The following is a 24,772-nucleotide window of genomic DNA, read 5'->3' as shown; positions in this document are numbered from 1 at the left end:
ATACAGAGCTTGCCTGGCAATGCCAGTTTGCAGTTTCCACCTCCTTTGTTGCTGACAGCTTCGTGTCACTGCAGTGCCCTGCCCCATGGGTTGTGCTGGCTGAGCTGATGGATCTGACCAGTGTCCAGAACTGCTGTACAAGTGGTGCATTGGTGTAATTGAGAAAGGTGCCAAATGTCTTGCAGGTGCAAGAGTTGAGTGCCTGGGAGGACAGGACAGAGGAAAAGGGGAAAACAGAATTCCTTTAACTTAATTTCTTGCAGAAGTCCTTATATTGTAAAAGTACAGCCTAAATTTCAAGACATTGTTTTTGACATCCCCTAACTATAAAGAAGGATGGGGTTTCCCAGATACCAGCTTGCTTGACTGGCACAGAGAAGGAATCAGATTATTGCAGAAGTCAGAGAGATCCAGCTCTGGTACTTGGCAGAGAAAGGGCCCCTAATCACCTCCAGAATGCCAAGTCCCTTTCTGTAGGTCAGCTCTGAAAGAAGAAAGAAGGAGACGATAAAAAGACATCCAGAGCAGCAGAAACCCTCAGCTTCCTACTCTGCAAGGAGAACTCAGATTCTTCTTCAGTGGATTTTGCAGATCCCAGCTTACAGGGAGCAGTGTTGGGAGGTCAGCTTCATAAGGGGAACAAAATGAGTTACGTACCTAGATGCATGAAAAGTTTGTGGCTCCTCAGTGTATGTAGAAAGTCAATTATATGATCACCTTGATGACCATCTCTGTACTTCAATCATAGTACTGTGATTAGTGGTTCTTCTGTGGAGTTTTTATCTTTTCCTGATCATATTCTTCCCAGTTTTCATCTCATAGTACTTTTGCATGCCTTCCCTTCAGCAATTTGTTTTCTACCTTGCTTGAATACATTCCTACATAAAATTGATTTCAAAATATTTTGGATACCATTTGAGGTTTTCTGCGGTGCTTGTTACAGTTTTCTCAAAACAGAAGCTTTTGAAAAATGTACACTTTTGAAAAACAATTTTTTTTGCTTGCTTAATTTTTTTTAACTTGTTGAACAGGTTCAGCAGGTACTGTGTATCTTCAGGGTATCTAGCTTGTGGAACCTGGCAAGAGAAAAAAGGATTTGGCTACTTAGTGTGTTTGTTCTCCTGTAATTTGTTTCATTTATTTAAACTGGCATCAGAAGTTTAATTCTTGTGAGTGTACTGGGTAGGGTAGGTCTTGGGAGATGGAAGATACTGTTGCTGTAGGAGGTGGCTCTATAATGTCCAAAAGTCTGTTCAAGAACAGTAGCTCTTCTTTTGTATGAAGGGGAAAGAGAGATTTGCTTTACAATCTTAAATGCTCACTTTACTCTCTGACATTCATAAGCTTTTAGGATCGTCGTAATTTAGAGAAACAGGTCTTAACTTATGCTACTAACTTTTCATTACTTGCTTGTGACATTGTTCTGGTAATATTCTCTGAGAGTATTTCTTAAGATTTATGTTAATAATAAATGTATAAATCCAGTCTGCAGCCAGCAGTTCTGCTTCTCAGTGTTTTTGGAGTTGAAAGTCTTGAAGTTGAGGGAAAAAATAATTTTCTGGAAGTGGCAGTACAATTTCACATTATTTCTGAGCATGGAGCCCCACCACTAGCTAAGCCTGTCCTAAGCCTATGTCATGTCGCTGAAGGAAACAGTTTCTCCCTGGCTGTGTGATCTGCAATAGCCCCTGCTGGCTTCTTTTTTTCCCTTTCCAGGTGGATGAGCATGTTGGTTTGTTTTACCGTACAGTTGATGGACCATCAAAACTTATCTGAGGAGGGACAAAAATATGTAAAAGAGGTTTTGGTAGAGCATTTGCAAAATGCTTCTACCTGTGGCAGTACTGGCTTAAGGTGATTTAAATGAATCATGAAAATGGGCCTTGCATGAAAGAAAAAAGGTAGACACTTCTATATCTGAGAGATTACTTTTCTTTCTTAGTGTGCTAATAACATCTCAGAGCAGTATGTTATATTTGAAGCTACAGTGTTTCATTTTTAAAAATTGAATGACAGGAACTAATGTGACTTTCAGCTTACATAACAGCTGAAGCTGAATGTCAGCTTACTGCAGGGGAAAAGATGAAGATGTTGGTAAGGGATGAAAGTGATGACGTACCTCTTTGATGCATCTTACGTAAGATTCGGTAGTTCACGTGGGCTCTTTCGTCATGATTTTTTGCAACAGTTTTCTTTGTGGTACCTGATTTTCCATCTCTAGTTAAAATGTTTGCTATTTGCTGTTAAAACAGAGATTGCCTTCATTAAAATAGGGTAAAAAGTGAATTGTAAGGCTTGTATACTTGTTTACTGGCAGATGAAAGGAACAGAATTGCACAGCTTCAAAACTTACAAAATTTGAAAGACTAGTGAATGCCAGAAAATGAATTGTCTTCTGGTCTCCGATCTGTTGTGTTTGCTAAACTTTGATTTCAAAATTAACATGTTATGATATGTCTTAGTAAAAACTGATGGCTGTTTGCAAGGGCTGAAGCTTGTAAGATTATGACCCTTTATACCAGGAAAACCTAACATCTCATACTTTTCTCCTCAAAAAACAGAAAAGTTCCAAGCCACAAAGTGGTCAAACAATTGTGATATATCATTTGCAAGGCTAGTATGCTGAATCAAAAAGTGAAATGAAAACTACTTTCAAGCTAAATAAATAGAGTTGAAAAGTTGTTGTAAGAGAAAATGAGAAAGCATTATTCCTGAAGATAAGCCTTATGGGACTGTCATACTTTAAAGATGTAAGAATTTCTTTCTTTTTCCCTTCAGTAAGGATAAGAAATAAAGAGGAACAAAAATTATAAACATAGACTAATATAAGTTAAGATACTTTTGATTAAATAAGAGCTCATTGAGTACGGCATGTTTGTGTCTCTTTAAACAAGCAATGCTTATTTGAGACTGTTCCCCTTTCAAGTTTTTTAATAGATGTTCATAACCATTGCAGGAATTCTTCCTGAGTGTGTCTTGTAGAAAGAACGTGGTGAAAAGGCTTTCGTAATAATAAGGCAAAATCTCCAGTTGCATTTATTTTCCTCTCTCTCCTGTTTTACGTATTTAATCCTGTTTCATAACAAGCTGTAGTGACTTAGTTGAGGTATTAGTCTCCCAAATAATTCTCATCAAACTTTTGGTCTAATTACTATTTTGTTTATATATAAGACTAATTTTCAGAAATGTGTGCTCTAGACATGAGAGGTACTTCAAAAAAGTAATTAACTTTCAAGGAAACTTTCAAATAAATGAGAACCTCTTATCCATTTCATCTAAGTTTTCCCATTGTGTTATACATCTTAATAAAAGTCAGCGGGGAAATACATGGATTTTTCATTGAAGGGATTGCTAAAAGATTTTAAACATAGGGCATGATAGTTTTCCTGCTGCTCAAGTGTCTGAATTAAAGTTTTTTAGATAAATCCCACAATTATAGCAGAGTGTAATCTCATGTTGGTCCATATTAGAAGTACTTATTACAAAGTGATTGCAAGATACGAATCTTTCTGTGTGTTCTATACTTGTATTAAATAATTCTCTGTCTAGATAAGCCCTGCAACTAGTTTGGTGTCCATTTGGTATTCTGTGGGCCCCAACTGGGTTTGAAGGGATTAAATTTTTATAGATGACTGCGCATGTCTCCTGGTGAGGAACAAGTCTAACCAATTCTGTTTTTAATTTTACGCTTCAATAATTAACATTTTACTGTCTGTACTTTATTCTCTCTTTCTCTGTTCTCTTATTTCTGTTCCATTGCATCTTATTTTACTTCTGTTCTGATTTTCCTCTTTGCCTGGATTGCCTTCGTACAGTGTGCTTATGAGGTTATTAAAATAATCTAGCAAATTTGGGGAAATGTTTCAGATAGAGTATTTGTGTTTCCAAATCATGTGGAAATCGTATTTCCAATCATATGGAATGTTTAAACATTACAGGTGTACTCAGATTGCATAGAAAAGTATGTTGGCATTTGTCAATATTGGCTTGTAACCGTGTGAAATGCTAAATGTTTTTACTGCTTTCAAGATTTTTCTTTTATAAATCCATGAAAGAATTAGGGATGTAGGGTCTCTCCAGTAGCAGGGGGCTTATCTTGTAGAACAGAAGGGTGTTGAACAGAAATAAAGGAATTTCTTTTTTCTTATCGTTGGATCCTTTGGTATTTTTATTTGGTTGGTATTTTGCTGACTCAACCTGTCACTGCAGTGGGAGTTTCTGTTAGTGCCTGTTTGCTTCCATGGGAAGAGGTCTGATCTGTAGAAGACACAGCTCTGCCAGGGTCAGTCTGATGCTGTCTCCATAGAAGTGCTGCCCCCAGAGCTGCCTATTCCTCTGGAGACTCCCTCTTCTGTCCGTTTTCCTTGCAGGTCCTCATTTCACTGCCACATTCTGTATTTGCAAAGCAGTGCTTTATCTCCAGCTCCGTTTCCTCCTGCACCAAATGAGCCGCACTTGCCTGAGCCACAGCTCACCTTGGAAAAAGGAGAAGTCTTAGTGGCAGTCTGCAGTGGAGAGTGTGTTTTTAATAAGGCCCTGCACTCAGTAGATGCCAAGAGCTCTCCTGAGATTTTGCATATACAGAGTCACAGCTGTTCTTCCATTTGGTTAACTGATAAATTTAGAATCTGCCCTGCAGGTGACCCAATGTGCATGTGAGTTTTACAGTCCACGACATTCAGTGCTTGCTCTTGTTAACGTGACTGAGCACATTTAAGTGTGCAGTGGGATTTAGAGAAGAGGAAAGCTCAGACTCTGCTGTACACGCTTCTGCCTTTACACTTCCGGGCAAGAGGAACTGCAAAAAAGCTTTACTGCAACCATGAAGTGTGTTATAAAGCTTTTTCAGAATGTACACTTTGCCTTGGAATGTTCTTTAGCTGACAAACTAAGTGATTTTTCAAGTAAATTCTTGTGCAGCTATTGCCATAAATGCTCATATGCTTTTTTAATGCATGAGATTTTTTTATTTTGATAACGATTGTACTTTGACTGCATTTGCATGCATTACTCCCTGTAGTTCCATGTGGGAGCATTAAACAGTCAAATCACTATTACTTCGTTCATTTACATTTTTGTCAGTAGCAAAATACATTCCAGTTATTGATAAACCCATTTCTTGCTCAAATGATAAATTACCATTTTCCAAAAATGTGGTAAAAACTCCCTTACTTATGCCTATCTAAATGAAGTTCCTCCCTGGTGGAGATAAAAAAAAGAAACATATCAGTTGTCCGTCTGGGAAAGCATTTTCTGGCACATGCCAGATTTTTGAATCTTCAAGATTTTAATACAACTTGATGAACAAGATTTAATCCTTTATATAGGATGGACAGTAGAGATGTCCTTTGCCTACAGGACAGTAGTATTTCTAGCTATTTATTTCAGAACACCTTTTCCTACAAGGTCTGTAGTAAGGACACTAAGCTCCAGATATCCTTGAACATTGTAATATGGTTACGTATTTGCATCTGTAATGGCATTGAGGACCAAATTACATAAACAAACACGTGCATGTATTTACTGAAGAATGACTGCATAGACTGGGTTTGACAGAAATCACCTGGGTATTTATAAGCTGTCCACTTCAGCTTTGCTTGAATGCTGTCTCAGTAGACATCTCAGATATTTAGACTATCTCCCACATTGAAGCAAAAGCAAAGGTACCTTTTGGGGGATGGATATCAAACTGTTTGATAAAGTAATGCAACTAGAGCAAGAGATCTGGTATTCATCCTAGACCTTGTGTCTGTGGCCAAGATAAGTAAAGGTAAATGCTGTAAGCATTTAGAGAAGGAGGGGCTGGAAATTTTCAGAGGTGGTATTGTAGGTCATCTTTTTTTTTCTCCTAAGTCAATGATATTTGAAATTTAATAGGAAGTGAAAGATGCTGCCTTTCAGAGAAGCAAGTAAATCAGCTGTTGAGAAGGACTTTTCCTGTGCAGACTTAGGAAAACCAGGAGCTGGAATATGCTCTATTCATAGGTGTGTCTGCAACTTGTTTTGTGTACCAGTTCTCAACTATATGTGCTTTTTACTGTATTGCCTTTCGGTCATCCAGCTGGAAATTGCTGAATCCTGTTTTTCAAGTTTCCTTTAACTTCTGGGATCATAGACTGATTCCATAGGCTGGAAGGGATAGTAGCATGCATACAGTTTTGACCCTCCTCCTGCTGAAAGGAGGGTCAGAACTTGATACAGACCGTGTTGCTTGGAGCGCTGTCCCCTCGCATCTTGAAAGCTTCCATAAGGGGAGATTCCATAGCTTATCTGTTCCAATGCTTAAGTATCCTTGAGACTGTTTCAAGTTCCATTTACTCAGGCTCCCTCTGGAGCCTGTCCTTCAAATCACAGCAATACCATGAACATCAAGCTGTAGCGAGGCTCGTTTTCTTGAAAAAATGGTTCTAAAGACTAATTCAAAATCTGTTTTTGCTGTGGTCAGACCTTCATCCAGCTATGTTCCCTGCAGTGATTTATGTTCAAGCTTGACTTCCTTAGCTGTCACTGCAGCCCAGCCCTTTAAAGTGCCAAACCCTAGCTGTATCATCTAAGATCACCTAAATGGATCTTGCTGAATTATCAGGTGCTGATTCTAAACATCATGGCATAATCTGTCAGAGTAATTTAACAGTTAATGCATATCAGGCTCTTGCTCATGATTAGTTTTTTAGTACATTTTCTGTCATACTGTAAATTAAAGTTCTTGGTGGTATATCTGTTGTTTTGTTCTCTGTTTAGTGAAATACATAATTATTCTGCTTGAGCTAATGGCACAAATGATAGTCTGATGGATATTGCTGTTTTTATGGGTGATTCTTACAGTATACCATCTTTCTGAATACCATTGATTCTTCTCTTCAAAACAGAGTAGCTTTAAAGCATCTTTGTCAAAATAGATCTGATTTGTTTTCTAAAAAAATCAACCCTAATAATCTGAAAATGGCTTTTTTCATGTAATGCAGTCAAAACAGAGATTAAGGGTCAGATTGTAACAACTTTTTTCAAATTATTCTTCAAATACCTTCACATAAAGCATAGAATAGTTGAGTTTTTTAAGAACCCGAGTACTTTTCTGGAATCTTAATGCTGACTGCAAAGCTTGAGCTATTTTCTTTTTCTAGTATTTCTGCTCTGGAAGCACTTTACATAATCTTTACATGAACCTGAAGCCCATGTCTCTAGACATCACTAGAGCATTTTTCTAGGTTGCTGTCAGAATCAGGACTTGAAAAGGAACCAGACTGGTGCAAGATCAGTTTGATTATTCCCCTGTCAAGCTCCTGGGACTCAGAGGTGCGTGATAAAGTGTGCTGTACTGAGGTTGGACACCTGAGTCTCACTGGCTTTGCTTTAGCATGGGCCATGCTCTGAGATGTTTGTACTGGGTTCTTTCTTCCACTGGGCTTAAGGAAACCAGCTCAGTATAGACACACCAATGGACCTGAACTATTATGTCTGAAAAGTTCTAGTGGTAAGCCTGCAACTGAGTGATTACATCTGCTGTGTTCTACTGTTTGGAAGAAGCTGGACTGGGGTTTGAAAGCATTGGTAGGCTGGAGTTTACTTCATTGATTTGGGCACATTTGCTGCACCATCAGTTGTGTGATCTGTAGCATTGTTATCATATGGGATTTTCCACTACTCAGGATACCTTCATTCTCTCGTTACATTAGATAATGGAGAGTTGATACATGAGACAGAGGAGAGCTGATTGTATTCAGATCTTGTTTATGGAGTGTTTTAAGGATATTTGGGACAATTGAATGTGATAGGTGAGTAACAAGTCCTTGATACTGAATTGTTATGTGTAGGCCCAATAGATCAGGTTTATGAGTCAGTTGTCCTATGAGAACTAAACAATGTTTATATACAGCCAGGAAATTTAAAGTGACTTGGTTTTGGTTTGGTTTTTAATAGAAATGGAAACATTGCAACACAAATTGGTCAGTGGGTTGAACTAAAGATGGCAAAATGATGAGGGCAGGGCTTGGAGAAAAGAAGCTTGATGCATTTTTTTTTACATTACTTTTAAAATTTACTGTCAAATGAGAACTGTAGATCATAAATTTAAAAAAGTATTTCCTTATTTACAGATTTCAAATATAATACCTTTGTGAATCAAGTATCCTGTTTCAATATAATAGCTCTTCATTTGCAGATAGATCCTTAAATATATACAGCATTTAAAGATGAATGACAGTGAATAATTCAGGTAAATATGGTGTAGGGGGTTGCTTTTCTTATTTAAATACCTTGGTGCAGTTAAATAATTTTGTCATCTATCTAGACATAAGATTTTGAATTAATATTTACATATTTGCCCTTTGCTGAACTCCTACAAGGTTCTATTACTCAGAGTAACATATGAATGTTTTATGTTCTAAACTGCTTAAAGTATAAATCTGCTGAAAATCAAAGCCACCTGCCTCAAACAAGCAAACAAGACAACTTCATCTCCCCATGAAACCAAATAAAAATATCAGGTAGGTAAAGGCTTTACTGCAGAAAAAAGAATGGTCTACTCTTGATTAATTGCAAGCAAATAATAATAAGAAAAGAAGGATGTCCTAACAGGCTTTTGGTTTCACAAATTACATTTTAAGCATGAACAATTCTCTTGATCGTTTTCTTTGAGGCACAAATTGTAAACAGTCACTTAATAGTATCTCTAGGGTGAATGAGTCTTATTGGATTAAGTAATGGGAATATCCCGTTGCACCTTTTTTTGTTCAGTGTTTTTATTTTGCCTTGCCTTTCATTTTACAGTCCTTGTTACAGTCCTTATTCAGTAATCTATCCATTTTTGATAAAGTTGTTAATCCTGAGTTAAATTTATGCTCTGCAGAGTTGTCACATGCATCTAAACATCGGCTGAGAATTATGCATATTTTGGATTTTTAAAATTCTAATAGAATGACCCAGTTTAGTAGGCTAAAGCCAAGGTGAATTAAAATGTGTGGCATATCTCTGAAATTACTGAGATATGATGTTTTAATAGAAAACTGAAACAAAATATTTCATGTAAACCGTATCAATAATTTTACATTCTTTTAATACGTGAATTAACAAGCAGTATGCTTTACCATGACAGGCTGGTCATTAGGATCATGGGAAGATGCAGCTAGTAGTGGCAGGGCATCAGGCTCTTGAATGTTTACTGTGTATCTAAAAATGACACTGTGAAGCTGTGGCTGGTGGAAAGTATCTCCTTGCTGAGGCTATTGTACATTATCATGTATCATGTTTCTTCAGTACAGGTGAAATGAGTAACTAATTGGATGTGGAAGTCTCATCTGACCCAGAAAAAAGGACTATACTGCATCCCCCTGGGTTAATGTTGAAAGGGCACTCTTAATCTTCTTATTTTTTTATACTCTTGGAGAAGATAACAGTGAAAGCTTAATGTTTATTTATATTTCTTTAACCAAATACAAAATGAATTAATTTACTATTTATGAATCACTTAGGAAGTGAATTTGGAATCATGCTTGACCTGTGGATTTCCAAAAATGAAATATATAACTAGTAGCTTGCAATAGTTTAAGTTTTTCTCAATTTTTAAAAAGTAGGAATCACTTAATCTCTTATCTCTAACAATGCTACTGGTTCACTATATTTCTGTTCTTTGATATATAAGTTTTGACAAGACTAAAGCTGGCTTCTTAATTTTGTGGAAGAATTAAATTAAGAGTTTTTTCACTGGCTGATTGTTAGGCTAATACACAGCGACATCAGTTGTAGTGAAGTCCCAGATGGTGAGCTTCAGTTGAAGTGTTAAAAGCCAAAATCAGAAAACCACAAATAGATGGGCTTGGATTTGGACTTTTGAGGATGATGAAAACCTTGACTGTGATTGGGTGTACATTGTGAGTGAAATATGAAGGGTAAATGTGTACTTCTCAGGGCTTTTAGGACCATGCTTCTGCCAAAAAAGCTGGGCTTTTCTTTCTCTCTGTACCTGTGATTGTGCTGCCTCCTTTTCACTGGTCTTTGTGTTTGTGGAGCTGTGTGGTAGGTCACATCAGCTGAGGAGCTGAAGCTAAGTCCTCAAACAAAAATAAATTATCTGAAATGGGATGAAATGGTTAGAATGTGTAATATGTGTATTTGTGGGTGCTTGTGTTATGTAAAGGCTTCCATAAAATCTGTCTGCTGACACTTAGGATTTCTTCGGTGAAAATCTAAGTGGGAAATGGTGTGGAGCTAAATAAGATAAAAAACGGTTTAGAGATGGGGTAGAGACCCCAAAGACTTGTGCTGGGATGTTTCTCAATTTTAAGCTTGAAGCCTGCAGTTCCTGGCTTTGATAGCATAAAGATACTGTCATGTTTTGCCTAGAGTGACCCTTTATTTGCACTTTTGCATAGCTGGTGGCCACAAACAATATAGGGAGTGTCTGGTAAGTGGTGTGTTTTCAGGGGATCCTGAAGGGGGGAGTTTTACAAACTGCATTTTCACCTCCTTCAGTGTCAGAACTGATTATAGCAGTCCTGTAGATGTGCTACATGGCAGATTCTTCTGACTGTAGCGTAGGTGATAATCCTGATTTTTTTCATTCATACCAGTTTTCCAGTGTAGTTTGCTGCATGTCTTTACAAGCATTTGCCCCAACTCTGCAGGGTATGGAAAAACTAGTGCTCAGCTGGGACTTCTTTTTATTCGTGTTTGGCTACTGCTTTGGTTACTAATTTAAAAAAAATAAAACATTACAAAATAAAGGATCAAGTAAGACAGTATTAAACTTTTTAGATTTCTTTGACCTGTTTCTCTTTCCCATTGTCCATTCTTGCCTTTGTCAATATATCTGTATATGGTAAATGAGATGTACTGTAACACAGCTGTTGCAAATCATTGCCTTTTGCTTTAGCTTTTACCAGATTCGTGTGTCTATGAAAATTCCACCAAGAATTCCACACATATTAGAAGCTAGCTTGTTACATGGAAACGGTAAGTGCAAAAACTTTTCAGTAAATTAGATCATTATCTTGCCTTGCTAATTGAGGGATTGCACTTTTTGTCATATATTTTTATAACTAATACATAAACGTTTTTGATTTTGTTACTAACACAATGCAAATATATCTTGTTCTTAACAACGTGACTTAAAAGTTGATTACAGAATTTGTGTTACTGTTTTTCATCTGCTGATTGCCTCTGCTGGTAGCAAAACATGGTGATTCCTTTATATTAGTGTTTTCTGTTTTTTTCCACTGCTCTGCTCAGTCTTCTCCACGTTTCAGGCTAAGATGACCAAGGACAGATCTAAGTAGATATCTGAAAGCAGTGGAAAATTTCAGATACAGTCTCTTACACAGGTTGAGAAACCCATTCTTTTTTTGATAGGAATACTTTGAAAGGATGCAGTTTTCAAACTTACTCTGTTGTTCTCTAGTGGCAAACTTGAAAATTGATTTAACCTCCTCAACAGAATTCCCTTATCTTTTTTCTTTTTTTAACCTGTCATTCACTTTTGGTTTTTATGTCCAGGCAAACTAAATCAAGAGAAACCTATTAGGGCTCACCTAATTCTGTATAGGTCATAGCTCAGCATGGTATAAAAATGTGAAAAGCAAAAAATTAATTAAAGTTTTCAAATGTTATGTGGAATTACAAGAATTTCAAGGAAGAAAAACCTAATACAGTCTGAAAAAATGTGACAGGATGTTACTGAAACTTGATTTTTTTGAGGCTATTTTGAAAGTAGCTCTGAGTACAGGAAAAGTGTAGAAACTGGATTTTGGTCAAGCTTCCTAAATATTTCTTGGATTTGTGTGAGATAAATTAATAGTTCTGATGAGCCAGGATTGCTCCACTTCAAAGGCAAAGTTTAATGTAATTTAGAGAATTTGGGTCTGGTAAACATCTTTTAGTAAAACATACCTTTTGAGAAGTGACACTTAATAATATGACTGATATTGCTGGAAAAAAGTTTTTCTATTTCATGGTATGTTTTTGAATGGTCTTAGGTGTTTCTTCAGAAAGCTGCAGTCGTGTTAGTAAATTGTGACATATGTGTTAGCTCTTGTTTCTTGTTACTAGGCATAAAGGGTATAAACATTAAGACTGCAATTTGGTGTGAGTTTAGATCAGCAGTTTTGACAAAGAAAAGAACCTAGCCCTTGATTCCTCCTGGCCACTGTCTTACCTTCCTATTGCTCTGTGTGTGTTGTTGACATAAGTGTTTGATTTGGTCTGGGAACTCAACTGGGGAACTCATTCAGCTGACAAGCAGACATTTTACAAAAAAACCAAACCCCATTAAACCCAAAAACCGGGGTTCTTGTTAGATCAGTTTCTCAATTTGGTTTTTCAGGTATTTACTGATAATGTTTGTCTCACAGCAAAGCAGAAGGAAGGGTACAAGATGGTCAGTGAAAGTTTTTCCTTCTTTCAGACATGATAGTGCTAGGTCTTGCTGAGAACCTCTGTTTTCCATTTCCATTTAGACACTTGCTTGATTTAGCAGAGCTGGATGCTACAGGCTCACATGCAACCCTCCTGTTCCAGGAGGAGGAAAAACTGATCACAATTCTCAAGACTGCTGTTGTGTGTAGAAAATAGCTGCTATTGGTCTCAGCATAGAGTAGCACTGTGCTGATTCACTGTGTGAAAATGTTACCTGTTGACCACAGAGGAGACTGGTCAGGATCCCACAGCTCCTACTCTTGAGAATGGTGTCCTGTACTGATCAGGTGCTTCTTTCTGTACTTTTCTCTCTTCAGTCTTTCTCATACTTGCCTATTCTAAATCCTATTTACTTTGTCATGTCATGATTTTCCCACTCCTCTCCAATTTTGCCCATTTCTAGCTCTCCCTGGACTCTGCACAAGTTACCCACAGTTTCCATACTTTAGCTGTGTTTTCCACTCTCCCATAGAGCATTTGTTTGATCTCTCTCCTCCTTTTATCTCCCTGAGTCAAATACATAGTCTTAAGTTTTTCCTCTCTTCCCTGTTCATTTGCATCTCCTTTCACCCCTTGCCCAGTTCTTCATGCAGTCCTTCATTAATTTAAATAAGGTTTTTTTCCATTTCTATTTTCCATATCCTTTAGTAGCTCATTAGAGCTGCTTGGGACCCAGCATGAGTGTCATTACAGATATGATAAGGCAATTCACTTGCTTTAGCTCCAGCCTTTTGAAGGTCTTTTATTATTCTTGTAATTTGAAGGAAGATGTAGTTGTGCTGTAGAAAATGAAAAGAAAAACTTATGTATCTTTTGCCTTTATGAGGTTGTTTCAGATTTGAAGATGTTCTGAATGCCTCCTTCTCTCAAAAATTCATGGCTCGTTTTCAGAGAAAAAAAAGAGGGGGAGGAAAAAAATAGCAAAGGCAGAGTACAAAGGAATGAGGTGGCTGGTTTTGTGAAGCAAGAGTAAATTAGCTTGTAAAATAGAAATTAATAAATATAGTAACCTATATATCTAATAAAAATATAAATCTAGTAAATGTATATGCAAGAGTAATAAATATGTAAGAGTAAATATATCATTTATATGCAAGAGTAAAAAATTCCACTATTTTTTCTCCTCTGTTGTGGAAGCAGCCTTTAGTGTGGATAGAAGCTTAGGAATAGTCCTGGCCAGTCAGTGCATCATTGATTTAAAAAGCAGCAGTTCTGCCTTGATGACCTCACATTTGTGAGACCTTGGTCCCTTTGTGGAAGTGGCTCAGCCTGTTCCTGACTCAGCTTTTCCTCTGCAGCTCCTCTCTGTCTTCTGGGTGTGCTGGTTTGCATTACACTGAAGTCAGCAGAGCTGGGGGCTGTAACTCAGGGTTGGACACTGCAGAGGAAGTGGGACCTCAGCCATTTGTCTCCCTTACTTCTTTTGTTTCTGACGGGAGTGGGAGATCCCTTTTGCTGATGCTGTGCAGTTATATCAGATTATGTGCCAAGTGAAACCGTACCTGCTCTGCCCTTCAGCTGTAACAGATGACAGAGATGGATGTAAGCTGAAAGTGGCATTATACATAGGGGAATTACACTGTAATGATTCAGCCTTTGTCAGCTTTTTGTCCAGGACACCTAAACTGATGATATGTATGAAAACACTTCAGCAAAACCCAGTATTTGTACATTTCTGAAGAGAAATGGGAATGTTTGCCAAGAGCAGTAATATTCTATCAGACGCCCCAAAGCTGTAAACTGCAAACTGCTGATTTTTTTTTTCCTCTTGTGGATTACTTTGAAGTAATTTATTAAGAAGAATCAAAAGAATTTTTAAAAATCTTTTACACCCTCATTTAAATTATTTCTAAGACATTTTCTCTTGGAGACGTTAAATGTTATTGAGCCATTTTTTGAGAGGAGTTATAAGTGTCAGTATTTCTGTTTCTTCTGTTCTTCCAAGTTCTAACTTCTTTTAGATTTTTTTCAGAGGATAGTACCCATCATGATACTTCCTGTATGATAATCCTTTGCTATGTGATAAATATTTCCTCAATGGCTGTTTTAAATAATTCCATTTCTCATTTCTTCTGCATGTCTTTTAACTCTTTTTTTTCAGCAAACTATTTATCACACTTTTCTGAACTCTTTTTGAGGAGTAGCCTTTGGATTGAAGGCAGAAGTGTCATATTGCATGTGCAATGCCAGGTTCAGGTGATAAGCTCGGAATTAGTTTGGCTTGAGTAGGATGCAAAAACCTCAAAAGAAAGAACAAATTACCTCTGTTCTTGATTAATTCAGTGGAGTGGCATATGTCATTTAACCTCTTTGCCTCATCTGTAGGTAGTTTTGTTTTCAGTGTGGTTAAAACCTAAAAATTAACATGAATGCTAGATGAAACAATACCTAATTCAGGATTTTTATTACAATTTTTGATGCCTAGAGTGTTTTCAGTTTGTAACAAAGCAAAAATTCTTCAGAACTTATATTAAAAGAAAATTATATTAAAAACATTGACAATGTTTCTTTGAAATAAAATATACCCCTTCAAACTTCATCAGGTGCTGACTGAAAAGAAAACCACTTATATTACTGATGTTACAGTTTTAATAGTAATCGTGAAACTGATGGAAATGATAGTTCCACTTATTAGCTGCTGAGTTTTCCAGTTATATTAATACTTGTTTCTCTCTTCAGGTGCAACAGATCTTGCCTTTCCTGCTTCAGTCCATGACAATATAGTTTGCAGTAAAACATTTCAGATTCTTTACAAAAATGAGGAAGTTTCCGTGAATGATGTGATGATTTTCAAAATAAAAATGCTGTTAGACGAGAGGAAGGTAATCTGTTGTTCAAATTTACTATATTCATATAATTTAGGCTTCATGATGTACAATTTGAATTAGTACAAATAAGGGACCTGAAAGATTTCATGCTTCTACAATTTCTTTGTAGATTGAGGAGTCGCTTAATGAAATGAATTTTCTGCTAACATTAGATTTACACTTCACGGATACAGACTACTCGTAAGTTTAAATATAGAAGATTTTGTTAAAGCAAGAATATATGTTAACTCTTTAATCTATTTAAATCTGTATTATTTATAGGTGTAGTGTATTCACAATAGACAGAAATAATAGTAAAAAAGAAATCCAATGCTGAAGTCTCTAAAGATTTCATAACTGGTTTGTCTCATTCTATTTTCTTTTTCTCTGGGGGACATGCCATTGCATTCCAAAGTATGGACTTATGCTAAATTGCTATTTGTGTCAGTTATTAATAACTTGCACTTTAAATATGATTGTTCTAATTGTATGTTGTTCTGTTAATTTCTTCTTAGACCAGATGACCTGAGCACACTACAGCCAATTAGTAGCCGAACTTTAAAGTTGCACTTTAACCTCCACCAGGGCCTTCATCATTACGTCAATGTTATGTTTGATTACTTCCACCTTTCTGTCATATCGGTTATAGTCCATGCTTCTTTGGTTGCTCTGCATCAGCCATTGATAAGGTAAGCTCTTGCTAATAATATGAAAATAAATTATTGAGTGTCCAAATGGAAATGTTATAAAACCAGAATAATTAGGAAGAAGTTAAATCTATGGGCGGTATTGTTTTCTATGATGATTTTGGAATTCAGGGCCCAGAGAGATGGGAAACTTTTTGGTTTTAAAATTATCTGGGACAAATTTTGAGGGTTTTTTAATTAGAAATTAGAGTGTGTAGTGTAGAAGAGAGAGAATGCCCAAGGCTAGAGAAGTGGAGGAATGTATAAATACCTATATTATATGTGTATATTTATATGTATAAATATTTATGATTTTTTTCGATCAGGAAGATCTGCTGCACACTGTACACAGTGACTGAAATAGCTGTTAATACAAATAGGCTGCTTTCTGTTAACTGTCTGCACAGTTTTCAGTTACTACTTGAATGCCAGTGATATGTGCGAATGATAAATTTACCATTTTATTCAGTAAATGGAACTGGAGAATTTACTTTTCTCTTTAAAAAAAACTTTGGCTAATTTTTGCTGGTGCCTTTTTATTTAATCTACTTGTGTCACTCTTTGCAGTCTCTGTTTACTTTGCATCTCTCTCTGTGTGAAAAAGGGCTGTACACAGTCAGTTACACATATGAAATATTCTTTGCACACCTTTTTTTTTAGCATATGTATCTTTTCCTTCGTTCATGGTCTTCAAATACTCCATGCTACTGCCCTCAAGTTTCCTCATATTCAAGTCCAGTCTGTACCATAAATGCCCAGACCTTTAGCTTCAGGTATTCCCACTCCTTGTGCCTGTCTTCACATCATGGAAAGCACTGTCTCTGTCTGTGTTAGACAGCTGTTCTGTGCTCTAGGGCTATGCTGATTTGGAGGATTCATCAGGCTTTCATGGGTTTTTTTTGTCCTTTTTTTCCCCCTGCAAGTTGGTTTAAATTGTTTTGGTGAAGTGTTTTAGGCATGGTTATGTAGTAATTGAACTAACACATTTGAAGAGATGGTGCAGCCTTATTTGGGAGAGAAAACAAGTACTGAGAAGGTGGGAATTGTTGTTGAAGACATAATCTGATAAATGCACTTAAATGCACTTTTTAATGCACTTAAAGTAGCATCATGCATGTAAAATGTACATGATCACCCTGTCCCATGAGTGAAATTCAGACATTTAACCTTTATTGATCATTTGTTGTCAGAAAACGAAAAACAGGTTTTGATACTAATTTTTAGTCAGAAAGCTATTTGTCCCTACTGACCTTCTAAAAAACTTGTAGTAAATCTGAGGGGTTTTCTATGTATTTTTCCTCAGTTTCTGGCCTTTCAAGTGATGATACAATAATGCTATTTAATTTTAAACCTCAGCTTGATACAGTTTGTGTAAGGAGATAATGAAACAAAACAGCAACTTCTATGCTGCTTTTGTTATCTGGACAGTAGGGTGTCCAGAAAATTATTTTAAGTATTCAAGTTGTCCTTTAAATCAGCTTATGATGGGGAGAGGAAGAAACTTTAAAATTTACAATTTCATTTCAGCTGAGCTCCCCCATGTAGCAAATACTTGATGGTTGTTGTGTCCATATCTGGTACACTGTTCTGAAACACCTCTTTCTGAAAAACCTGAGAATTGCAGATGTCACTCCTCTTTGTCCTTTGGGCTTTCATGGGTGACAGTTTGGTCTTCTGTTTGGATCATGTTCACATTATTGGCACCTCTTCCTTTCCTAGGGGTGGTTACCTTTTGGGCATTTTCTTCTGAGTAGCATTCAGATTCACCTTCTCTTGGGACCAACTAGTGTTAACCTTCCCTAGAAAGAGAGAAGGTAATTCTACTTGGGTACAGCCCTGGACTCCTGTATAATCTAGACTTTTCTTTAACCTGTAATTGCATATTTCTGCCTGTTATATAATAGTCCTCACTTTTTGCATTTGTTCATTTTTCATTCATCTTTCCTAGTTGTTATCACAAGGCTACTGTTGCAGGATGCTCTGTTCTTCCAGGAGTTCAGGATAGCATCTCCACAGCAGGCAGAGGTCAGGCATCCTTTGGGAAAACAGTAATGTCTGTTTGTGTAACAGCTTTCCACTTCCTGCTACTGCCTCACTTTTAAGAAATTAAGTCCTCGCAGCAAAATCCACAGAAAATGAATGCTTCATACCTGTTACAATTTAAAATTTCTCTTCCTGGCTTAAACTTTCAGGAATATTGTTTAAATTAATTGAAGTTTGCATTGGAAGTAATGAGGAACAGTACGTTCAGATTATCAGTTCATTTGTGCTTTTTGCAGTTTTCCTCGCCCAGTGAAGAATACGTGGTTGAACAGGAATGCACCAGCACAAAACAGGGACTCTGTGATTCCTTCTCTTGAAAGTGTGGTCTTTGGCAATAACTACACAAAACAGTTATCAGCAGACGTAAGATTATATATCAGTTTAAGATTTTTTTTTTGTATCCTGTTGGGAGGTGTGAATTTTATCTTTTCTGCAGGAATATTATTTAATAAAGAATGAACTTTGTTAGAGTTGTTTTGGGGTGGCATGTGAAAAGGGAAATGAGAAAAATTGTTCCAAAAGACTATGTTACCTGCTTCAGGAATTTACATATGGGAAATTTACAATATTGTTTGATCTCCTTTTTTATTGTCTCACAATCCATTGAAAATCAAAAAAATGTGGATCAAGTTTGTGAAAAGAGGCAATTGCTTATCTTTTTAGTGATTCTGCTAACATTTCATTTATTATACAAAATTAATATGTGCCTTTTCTTTTTTATTCTAGGGTTGCAGTTTTGTTGTTTCAGAGTCTTTCCTCAGCCATGCTTATAATTTCCACTACACACTTTGTGCCACTTTGCTGCTTGCTTTCAAAGGGTTACATAGATATTTCATTACAATAACCAAGGATCTCCCCACTTCTCACCGAATTGAACTGGGTATGTTCAATTTCATAACACATATCACTTTGTTGTGAATGTTTATTAAGACCTCTTCTAGACTAAACTGTCATTGATGGCACATCTCTTATATCTAAAATATTTTTTGCTTAAACTTATCTGAAGTTTAATAACTGAAAAAAACCCAAAGAAACAAGTGCTATCACATCTCAAATAAGTAGATAACAGACTTAATCTTTGGAAATATATTTTTTCTTCTTGGTCTTGATTTGTGTTCTGATTTCAAATTACTGTATTTAGTGGTAAGAAAGTTAGAGAAGCTCTTAATCCAAGTAGCACACTGCACTTCTTTGTTGTAAGGAAACATTGCATATTTGTACAAAAATCTAAATCCTTTAAGCTTTAAGAAGAATATTTCACTGAAAATTTACATGAAAAAAGACCTACAAGAAAAAATTGCTGCTGGCTTAGTTTGTAGTTTAACTTTTTAAACAGACTTAGTTGCCGTGAAGACTTGTAGCTAACCACATGTGAAAAAGTAGCTGCAAAGGTATTACATGCAATGTATGGAAGTGTGCATGCACATTCCTTTTCTGTAGAATGAAGCTATATTAGAGAGCCTAACCTTGATTTGTGAACAGTGGAAGTAAGAAAGGAAAATACATTGGCATTGTAAACTATGATTTAGACATTTTCCTCAGCAACCATATGCTTCTTTTAGTCGTGTTTAAAAAAAAAAATGGATCATTTGGCATTTATATGGATTGGAGACAATACTTACTGATTTTTGTATTGTTTAATTTTACCAGTCAAAACTAAGCACAGCGAAATAGTAAGGTTGGTAATTGAACTATGAAAGATATTTTAAAAATGTGATGTGGTCATTTAGTGAATCAGAGAAAGAATGTTTCCCTTCTATATTATGGAGTGTATTACAAATCTGCCCATAGAAAACTACTAGAAACTGAAGTGTTTTCTTCATAGAAGCAAAAATACTTCTGCATTTACTGATACATTTTTCAGTCAGTTATCTTAATTTTAATATGGAGGGAAACACTTTATTAAAGGAGTGACTCAACTCTTAGTTTTTCTTGTAAGGTCAAAATGTACTTTTTCCCAAATCATAGACTCAGAGAGTCATTTAGGTTGGAAGAGACCTCTAAAGATCATGAAGTCGAAAAATTAACCCAGCAAAACCATGTTCAACACTAAACCACATCTCCCAAGTCTCACATCTACATGCAGGCTGTTCCAATGCCTGACCACCCCACCCTTTCAGGGAAGAAATTTTTCCTAATATCCAATATAAGCCCGTTCTAGTACAACTTGAGACCATTTCCTCTTGCTGTGTCACTTGTTACCTGGGAGAAGAGACCAACCCCCACCTGGCTACCCTCTCCTTTCAGGCAGTTATACAAGAGCAGTAAGGTCTCCCCTGAGCCTCCTTTGGTCCAGGTTGAAGAACTCCAGCTCCTTTTCCTGCTCCTCCCAGGACTTGTGCTCCAGACCCTTCACCAGCCTTGTTGCCCTTCTCTGGATTTGCTTTACCAGCTCTATATATTGAGTTTGATGGCACTATTGTTGTTCTAAGGATAGGCTTAGACTAAACCTTGATACTTAAATGTTTCAAATATGATCTTGAGTTCCCCTAAAACATTCCTTTAAAATATGTATGTAATAGAAAAAAGCTGCCATTGAATTACATACTGGTAATGCAATGTTGGATTGTATCTTTCAACAACGTTGAAGTCACCAAAGCCACTCACAAGCTTCAGTGATACTTCAATCAGACCTTTTCTCATCTATATGGGTAATTTACCTTACCTTTAGCTATGAAGTTTTGAACAGAAATGCTCAAAATAAATATCTGAAGAGAAAATTACGACTTAGATTTAACATTCACTGCACATATTCCACTGACAGTTTGTTTCCTTGTGGATTTAATTTTTAGTTTGTTTCCTTTGTGGGTTTAATTTATTATTTTTAAGTTTCTGCTAGAGTTACTTGTTTTTTTCATATTTATAAATATATTTTTCATTTATTTCAGTTATTTTGTTTATACATTGATTGGGAAAATAGATAAAATAAAAAGTACTAATAAAGTAAGCTTTAATTGTTACTCACATTTCACTCACGAAAAATAATACCTATCATTAATAATAATGTTTCTAAAATCCATCAGCAGTTAGCAAAATAAAGCTGTGTTTCTGTAACGTGTGTAAAGAAATTGAGGCTCGCTGTACTTCACAAAGTACACAATTGTAATTTGTGCTTTTAAAAAAAATTTAAAGTAAATTAATTTTTTTATAGTGGATATTTTATCTGTGAAGTTTAAATGGGCATTGCAGAAGAGAATATCCAGTCCTGTTTAAACTTCAGAATCATCACTTTTTTGTTTAAGATAAATTTATTCTTTCTTTAATTTTGTTTCTTCTGTTTGCTTTGCTATTGCTCTGTCATAATTTTAACACAAGGCACTGATTTTGCAGAAGCATGTGAAGTCAACTGTTGGACTCGATAACTGTAATTGAGCTTTTAAATATTACTGGTTTCAGGAGATAAAAAAATCCTAACTTAATGTGTATCACAAATGATACTTAATCTAGAAACTGCACTAAAATGATATGTTTTCATGTACTGATCTAACTGCACTAATTGCTAGGCTAGCAATAAGCTCTTTTACTAACTTTAAGGCAAATAATAAATCACAGGTGAAAAAAGGAGTGTAGTAACTAGTCATGTGTGTACAATCCCTGTAACTAGCCAAGGCCAACATGCAGGTCCTTTATGAACGCCTTCTCAGAAGAAAATATCCACGAACCCAGAGATTCGCCTACCTAGGTATGTTTCCAAAGCAGGTGATATAATCCCTCAGATTTTTATTGATATTATAAAATATTATATTCTTATGAATAATATAAAATGTTACTCCATTTGTAGAAAGAAACAATTTTAATATTCAGCCATAGCAAACGTATGATGAACTCTGAAGTTGGCAAAATTGAGCTACTTAATTTTAGGCTGAGTAGAGATGATAAAATGAGACATCATTGCTGTGTTTTGGTTTAGTGTTGTTCTACTTAACTGAACAAAAATGAGTGAAAGTTCAGTCAGTCATCAACATTTTTTTAAAAATAGCTTAAAATTATAGCTTCATTTAATGCAACACAGATTTCTAGATAATTAAAGATAATTAATACCTTTTCTTCCTGAGAAATCTTTCAGATTCCTCTGGTATCTCAAGACTTAATTCTTCCAAACACTACACAAGACATTTTGAGTGCTTAGGGTGCATTTGTCCATATCTGCATGGGCCAATCCTCCTTTTGGGAGTGTCAGTGTCAGATGCTGGACAAAAGATTACAGTGCTGTTTAAGCACAAGGAAGTTTCAGCTGGGAAAAGGATTTATTGGCAGTTCGCTCTCATAACAGGTCACCAGCTTAATCATCTATAAGTGTGTTTTGGTTTTATTATAAAAAAGGAAACCAAACTGTTTTTTAGCAGAGCCAGCAAAATTACATAAGATGTTTGCTGGATTAACACTGCTGCTATAGAATATAAGTGCTTAATTTCCTTTTGTGTTGTGTTAGCTCTAGTCTGTTTTCTCTTCTTTAATCTAGCATTGGGATATTGATATTAATATAGCTTGAGGTTTTCCATAATGGTTTTAGATTTCAGAGTTTTAAATCTTGTTCAACAAGCCTATTCTCAACTGAAGCATGACAAACAAATAATCAGTATGGTGTCATAAGTAAAACATTTAATTATTTCACTAATACCAAAATTTGTGTGGCCATTTGTATGGCAAAACTAGTATTATATCTTAAATTATTTTCACACATTTTCAGGAAAATTATGATGAGGTACTGTTTAGCAAAAGGTATATGTAGTTTCTTTAAACAACTATTGTAAACTTGTTTCTGAGAACATCATACATTTCTGCAATTTGAATTTTTTTCTCAGAGCTTTGAGTTGTTCAAACCTAAGCATGATGAATGCTGTTGGTTGAGAATCAATATATACTTACCAAGTATAGGTAGCATAATTCAAGGAGAAGTTGAGTATACATACTGTTGCTGTACTTTAAATTTTTGTTCATTATCCGTACCCTGAAGTTACTACTGTGGCTTTCAAGGCATATTTTATTGCTGTATGTTTTCAAGAAATATTGAACATTTTTGTCCTTAATGCTGTGTTTCAAAAATGAAATATAAATGCTTGTTACAGGCAATTTTAGGGTTTATGAATTGTTCCCTTATTACTCATACTTCAGATGCAGAAGGAAATTAAACATAATACTGAATTATTATTTGATTTATCAAATCCCCCCAGAGTCAACAGGGCTGTTTAACAAGGAAAAACATCTTCATGAAGGAATATATCTGTTTTCCTCACAAACGAGTCATTCATGGTTTAGATCCAGTTTAAGCTGCCATACTGTGCTAGATTGATTTGCTCTTACATTAAGCTACTGAGAGATCACTTAAAGAACAGTTTTATTGACTAAAAAATAATTCCTCATACAATTAAAGACTTGTATTTATATTCATGTATCTTGTAAATGATAGACCTTTAGAAAAATGATATGGGAACAAGGCTGCTCTAGAAAATCTAGTAGACGAGGAATTGTATAACCTTGGTTTTAAATGATGACATTGCTGCTGAATAGCAGCAGTATCAGTGGATAATCTGAAAACTATATCATCTAAACTACAGTATTTTCAAATTTAATTTTGAATGGAAAATTGTTGTCCTTGACAAGGTGTCACGATAAGCAATCATTATAATTGCAAATTTTTTGTCTTAATTATGTTTTGTCCTCAGTCTCAGAAATTGCTATGGAGAATTTTAATGGAAGTTTATAGTTTACTTAATAACTGTGGCACTTCATATGGCTTCAAGTTTTATTTGATAGATTCTTTTCCATGTCTTAAAATTGCTTTGTGAGATAGTTTGTTTCAGTCTGCAACTTGGAAAGTACATTACTCATGGATATGTCCTCTCATCTTTCCAGAAAACGTAGATGTAGAAATTCGTCTTGCAGAATTGTGTGAAGAAGTCAAGGTACAGGGCTTTTTTTCATGTATTAAATAAGTGAAATAACTATAAAAGTAGAATGTGCTGATTTTATCTGCTACTTGGGAATATGCTGTTTATTTCAGGGATGACAGCATGTATATTTTTTGCTAGCACTTATTTCAACTCTTCCTCCAAAGAGAAATTGCTCAACTGACGCCAAAACTGAACTGTTGATCTGGTGGCTTGGTGTGTGAGTGGTAGCTCTGTACCTATTTATATCATGAAACAAAGTTTAGAGAGCTGGATTACTTGTATGAAAATCACACTTTGAATCTTCTGCAGTTGTAATTTGATTTTTGGGGGTATGATGGTATCAAATAACAATGACACAAGGTCAAGCAGAAGTAATTTTTACAAAAGGAGATTGTGCAAGTCATCCCCTCATCTGATGCTTTTTCTGATGCTGTCTCCTTTTCCTGTTTTCCCTACATTCTCAAGGAAACACTGTCTACCTTAAATGGCTTAGATTTGTCTCCCCATCTCTCTCCTTAGAACTAGCGCCAGCTGAATAACTGATTTCTTCGTTATGGCAAAGTCTAAAGGACAGGTTTTAAAACTTCTTGAAATATTATCCATGCTTTGCTGGTGAGTGAGCCATCTGCCCAACTTGTAAAAACAGTCGGCTCACCTTTAGTTACTGCAGTAGCAGTATAACTGCAAGAAAATGTAGTATGGCCTTTAAAAGGATGTAATTTGTATAACTGGAGACAAATTCAGCACTGCTAGCTCTCTATGGGCAACTAATAATCTTACTTTATGTATTAAAATAGTTTTTACATTTACATAGCTTCTCTGAATTAGTTAGTTTCTCCCTTAGCTTGTCAAACGTTTTCTGTTTTCTTCTGTTCTTTTGTACAGTTCTTATCAAAAGTTTATCTTATTTCTCTTATTGTTGGCTAAGTTGGTG

At 35.8% G+C, this 24,772-nt stretch overlaps 1 protein-coding gene across 3 annotated transcripts in view; it reads left to right on the top strand.

Moving 5' to 3' along the window:
* FAM135A (family with sequence similarity 135 member A) overlaps window positions 1-24,772 on the top strand; it is a 78,420-nt gene that overhangs the window by 27,147 nt on the left and 26,501 nt on the right. For 2 of the 3 annotated variants that reach the window (XR_015802669.1, XM_014870242.2), the window contains exons 4-11: window positions 10,871-10,950; window positions 15,088-15,230; window positions 15,346-15,416; window positions 15,731-15,904; window positions 18,181-18,307; window positions 18,671-18,824; window positions 21,549-21,626; window positions 23,801-23,850. Coding sequence is in view for 2 of the 3 variants with exons in the window: in XM_014870242.2 (XP_014725728.2) it covers window positions 10,871-10,950; window positions 15,088-15,230; window positions 15,346-15,416; window positions 15,731-15,904; window positions 18,181-18,307; window positions 18,671-18,824; window positions 21,549-21,626; window positions 23,801-23,850 (877 nt within the window). In the remaining variant the exon portion in view is untranslated. The remainder of the gene's footprint in view (window positions 1-10,870; window positions 10,951-15,087; window positions 15,231-15,345; window positions 15,417-15,730; window positions 15,905-18,180; window positions 18,308-18,670; window positions 18,825-21,548; window positions 21,627-23,800; window positions 23,851-24,772) is intronic. The other variant, XM_014870244.2, reaches the window with a different exon arrangement.

The sequence above is a fragment of the Sturnus vulgaris genome, chromosome 3, assembly GCF_052056855.1.
Source record: "Sturnus vulgaris isolate bStuVul1 chromosome 3, bStuVul1.hap1, whole genome shotgun sequence".
Classification (NCBI taxonomy): Eukaryota; Metazoa; Chordata; class Aves; order Passeriformes; family Sturnidae; genus Sturnus; species Sturnus vulgaris.
This window is presented reverse-complemented; position numbering and strand designations above follow the sequence as displayed.